General features: G+C 51.7%; 1 protein-coding gene across 1 annotated transcript; it reads right to left on the bottom strand.

Annotated features, from left to right (window-relative positions):
• Window positions 1-1,201: 1,201 nt before the first annotated feature.
• Window positions 1,202-3,483, bottom strand: LOC104288422 (C-type lectin domain family 2 member B-like). Its single transcript, XM_009887228.1, has 4 exons — window positions 3,399-3,483; window positions 2,313-2,485; window positions 1,729-1,835; window positions 1,202-1,364 (listed from the first exon to the last, which is right to left on the bottom strand). Exons 1-4 carry the CDS (start codon window positions 3,481-3,483, stop codon window positions 1,202-1,204), a joined length of 528 nt encoding a protein of 175 aa, XP_009885530.1.
• Window positions 3,484-4,136: the final 653 nt, after the last annotated feature.

Here is a 4,136-nt window from a genome sequence, read left to right as displayed (position 1 = left end):
TCCTCGGTTGATCCATCATCCCGCCCCCCCCAAAAAAAACCCCTCGACTTTGGTGAAACACGGCTGGGAGAGCATCTGAGGAGGCAACGCTCGCCAAAGCGCTGAAAGAGGAGAAAACACAGGATTTCATCGTTGCTGGGAAAAGGTTGTATCCTTTAGCTATCACGGCTAAATACCAGGAAAAATCAAAGCGCTGCTAAAAATCCTACTATCCTCCTGTTTACGCCTTCACCGACAGTCCCCAAGTTGAGATACTCATCAAAAAAAAGTCTTCCCTGGGCTGTCACCTTCTCCCCATGTCACCTTTCATCAAGATGAGATGCTCTAATGTCTTCCCTGGACACAACCTTCCATGCAAACGTGGAAAATCTTTCCTCTTACTCCTCCTTTTCTTTAAAAACCTTGCTGGTTTTTCCTCTCTAACCTCACCGGCATGTTAAGGTGAAGAGGTCGCCTTCTCTCTCCAACCAGTTGGAGCTGGTTGCTCCAACCTTGACTTGGTAGATCCTCCCTCAACCCGTCGCTGTCCCAAGCCCAGAGATGCGTCCTTGGAAAGAATAATCTGATTTTTGACATTTGGAAATCTCTTCATCTCGAGACGGAGCCGTGTATGGTCACAGGTTGACTTTGTTGCTTGGGGTTTCCCTGAAGACAAGAGCACCAAATCCTTGGATGTCTTGCAAGCTTTCTCCATCTTTGCAGCGTTTCCACCTACCCGTAAGGTGGTGAGAGGCTTTTCTCAGCCAAACAAGCCTGAAGATTGCCGCTTTAATTCCACAAAAAGCCAGAAAAGCAGAAATCCTACGGCATTCGCCCATTTTTCTGGTCGCGCCGGGCGAGGCTGCAGGCATCTCGCTAAGCTTCACCCTCCAGACGTCCTCCCCGGTGTCATGGGTACGGCTCCGGCTTTCTTCTTGCTCTGGAGTTTAATTGCAGCGGGGGGGTTACGAATAACTCATTACCAGGCGCGAATTATCGGGGTGCTGCGAGGAATCACCAGAAATTCCTCATGAGGCGTATGGCAAAGTTGGGTTGGCAAAACACGGAATGACAACTTTGGTTCTTAATCGGCAATTTTTGGTGATAGGTCTTCCCCACCCACCCCGAGTTTGCTTTTTCTGTGGGGTTTTGGGGTGGGTTTTTTTGAGCTTTTCTTTCGTTTCCTGGGAATTTAGGTTGGAGGAGTGCTCCCCGCAGCCCCTTAGGAGCTGACGCAAAGGTTTTGAGCCCGTCTCATCCCGTTTTGCCCGGGACTCTGCGACTCGGGTTTATTACAAACCCAGTTCCTCTCGGCACCGCAGCGGGAAGAGCTGAGCCCATCGTCGGTCAAGTAGGCGCAGAGGCCGCCGCCGCGGATCCCAAACCTGGAAGGAGAGATGAGACAACCCACCCTTAGATGGGGAAAGGAGAAGAAAAAAAAAAACTCACACAGTGGGTTTCGGTTCTCGGGCATCCTCATGCCGATATCGGTGCTGAATTATTTCTATTTTGGCAGCGTTGGCCATAAGAAAGCTGAAGCTTTGCAAGAAAAAATAAAATATTAAATCAAATCCCCCAAACTAACAGTGTTTCCTCCCACCAAACCACCTCTCTAGTCAAAGAGCAGCTCTGGACGTTGCCTTTCCCGACCCGTCATTGCTGCCCCCGGATCCACCTCAGAAACCCGCATTTTGGGGCTGAGGAAACACCGACCACCCCCACGTCTCTCGAGGAAACCCACAGACTCACAGGTGAGAGAAACGCGAACGGTTCACCCATTCCCACGGCTGCTCCTCATCTTCCCGCGAAAGGCCGATCCAATGCTCCGAACTGCCTTTATACCTCATCACGAAGCTCTGAAAAAGAGGAAAGAGAGAGAGAAAGAGAAAGTCTTTACGGCAGGTCGCGGGGATTTGGGACATCTCCGACAGGTCGCCACCTGCAGAAACCTCCTCCCGAGCAATAATTCACATTTTACCACTACCTCGTGCTCCTTTGGGGCCCCTTTGCTGCTTGAACCTTTCAATCTCCTACCAAAAAGCGCCATCTTTAAGGCAGAGCTTAATTATTGCATAAACACGGTGGGTTTTTTTGCTATAGTTCTTCCACCGGTTGGCTTTGGCGAGCAATTTGGTAGACCTATGACGACCTACCCTCAAGAAAACCATTTCCACCCCCCCGTCTCCTCACCCCAAATCTCCAAGGAAGATGCTGGAAGAGCAGTGAAAGAACCCAAAAGTTGGCAAACACATTGGTGGTTTTGGGGTGGTTTTTTTGTTTGTTTTTCTTCTCCCCACCGCCCCCATGCAACGCACGTCCTCGTGTCTCCTTACCAAGTCCTCCACGCTGTCGAGCACGGCCAAGGAAGCCCCGAGAGCCGAGCAGTTGTCCTGGCTGGATGTCCAGTTCCCCTCAGCCTCCGAAAAATAGTAGCATTTTCCTCTGTACCCGATCCAGTCGAAGGGACACCGAAAGCAGGGTCGGGGACGAGGCTGAAAAGCCTGCACTGCCACCGACAGAGCAACAGCGTTAAGGAGCGGCACCTTCCCCTCGACTCTCCAGGGTGGGGATGGTCATCCCCCCACCCCACGGCCTTCCAAAAATCTCGCGTCTGCCTCAAGGGCGGGAAGAAAGAAAAATTAAGACAACCCAGAGAAAATAAAGACATCAAGAGAAACCTCGGGTGGGCGGGAGGGAGAAAACCAGCTCAAGTCAGGGCCCAGCTTGCGGCGTTGGACAAGAAACTGGGGGGTGTTGTACCTTCAAAGATGAAAAACGGGGTGGTGGCCTTCAAAGACACAAGTTTTAAGAGGATCTCCAGAAGAGCCCTATCCCTAAACGCGCCCTTTGGTATCGCCCTCTGTCATTAACTCAAAAGTAGCGTTGGGCAAAGGACAGAAAGAAAAAGGTCTCTTGTTCCTGCAGACTTCTTGGCCTGGTGGGACTCAGGCCAAGAGCTCAGCGTCGGGGAGGCTCCTCCTTGGAAAAAACCAACACCACCTTTGGGACAGCTCAGGTGACTGTCCCCGTCGAACTTCATAGCATCATAGAATCGACACAGTTGGAAGAGATCTTGAAGATCATCGAGTCCAACCATCAACCCAACGCTGCCAACTCCACCACTAAACCACGTCCCTCAGCACCGCATCAACCTGGTGGCTTTGAAATACCACCAGGGATGGCGACTCCACCACTTCCCAAGCGCCAAACGGCACTTTCTGTTGGTTTTTTGAGGGTTTCTAGATGACATCAGCTTCTACACAGAGGAGAAAGGCTTCTCTGGTCCTTGAAATGTCCCTCCCCTGGAGAGGAAGAGCTTCTCGGGGCAGGCTGGGAGCGTGGAGGTGGATCTGGCACCTGTGCAACCACCCAAAGTGTCTCAGGGACGTTGCCCATGAGACGAAAACCTCACTGCTCACCTGCAAAAGCCACGGCGGTGACGAGCAGAGCCATGAAGAGCGCTGCCATCGTCACCTGACAGGCCACCCGTGCCTCCGGCTTCATCTCCAGGCGGTGACCTGCGGGAGAAGAGACCTTCAACGCCTTTGTGGGGGGTACCGAGGGGATTGACACGCGCTGGGTCCAGGCTGGTGGCCCCAAAGATGGTTTTTCCTCCTCCTCCTTGAAGATGAAGAGGACTTTTAACGCCATCGCCCCATATCGGGCCACGGTGGAGAGCCCCGAGCCCCACATCTGAGCACGTGGGTGATGCTCATCAACCGCATCTTTGGGAAGAGCCTTTCCTGAAGGACCGGTGTCCTTCGGTGCCTGAATGATGAAGCATTGGGCTCTTCCCCACACCAGGTGGACTTCCTGGCGGCGTTTTGGGTGAGAAACATCAAAAATTCTTCTCAACATGGAATAAAATTACATTTTTGGGGGGGTTGTTGGGTTTTTTTTTTTAACTTTTGAGAAGTCTTCCTTAGTGGGGGAACGTTGTCTCCTCCCCACTTCCAGCTGTAAACTCCCGCTCTGAATTGCGCCATAATTAAACTCAATGCATCATAATTAAAATTCTGTTTTAATTTTTGGGTTCTATTTCGTTATTTGAGCTTAACAGACTCCTTTTCTCTCCCCAAAGAGAGACACTTCGGGTCTTGCAAAAGATCCGACTCACGGTTGCACCGTCGCGGGGTCTTGTGAGCCACCACCCGCTC

Source organism: Charadrius vociferus, unplaced genomic scaffold, assembly GCF_000708025.1.
Source record: "Charadrius vociferus isolate BGI_N301 unplaced genomic scaffold, ASM70802v2 scaffold1476, whole genome shotgun sequence".
NCBI classification, from domain to species: domain Eukaryota; kingdom Metazoa; phylum Chordata; class Aves; order Charadriiformes; family Charadriidae; genus Charadrius; species Charadrius vociferus.
Note: the sequence above shows the minus strand (reverse complement) of the source record. Positions and strands in the feature narration are given on the sequence as shown.

What these genes read in the sequence shown, in the direction of transcription:
- LOC104288422 (XM_009887228.1), bottom strand. Translation starts at nt 3,483, where the DNA reads ATGAAGCCGGAGGCACGGGTGGCCTGTCAGGTGACGATGGCAGCGCTC. An exon ending in TCGACAGCGTGGAGGACTTG is followed by an intron (nt 1,836 to 2,312) that starts GTAAGGAGACAC and finishes CCTCTTTTTCAG; the next exon opens with AGCTTCGTGATGAGGTATAA. An exon ending in CGTTCGCGTTTCTCTCACCT is followed by an intron (nt 1,365 to 1,728) that starts GTGAGTCTGTGG and finishes CTCTCCTTCCAG; the next exon opens with GTTTGGGATCCGCGGCGGCG.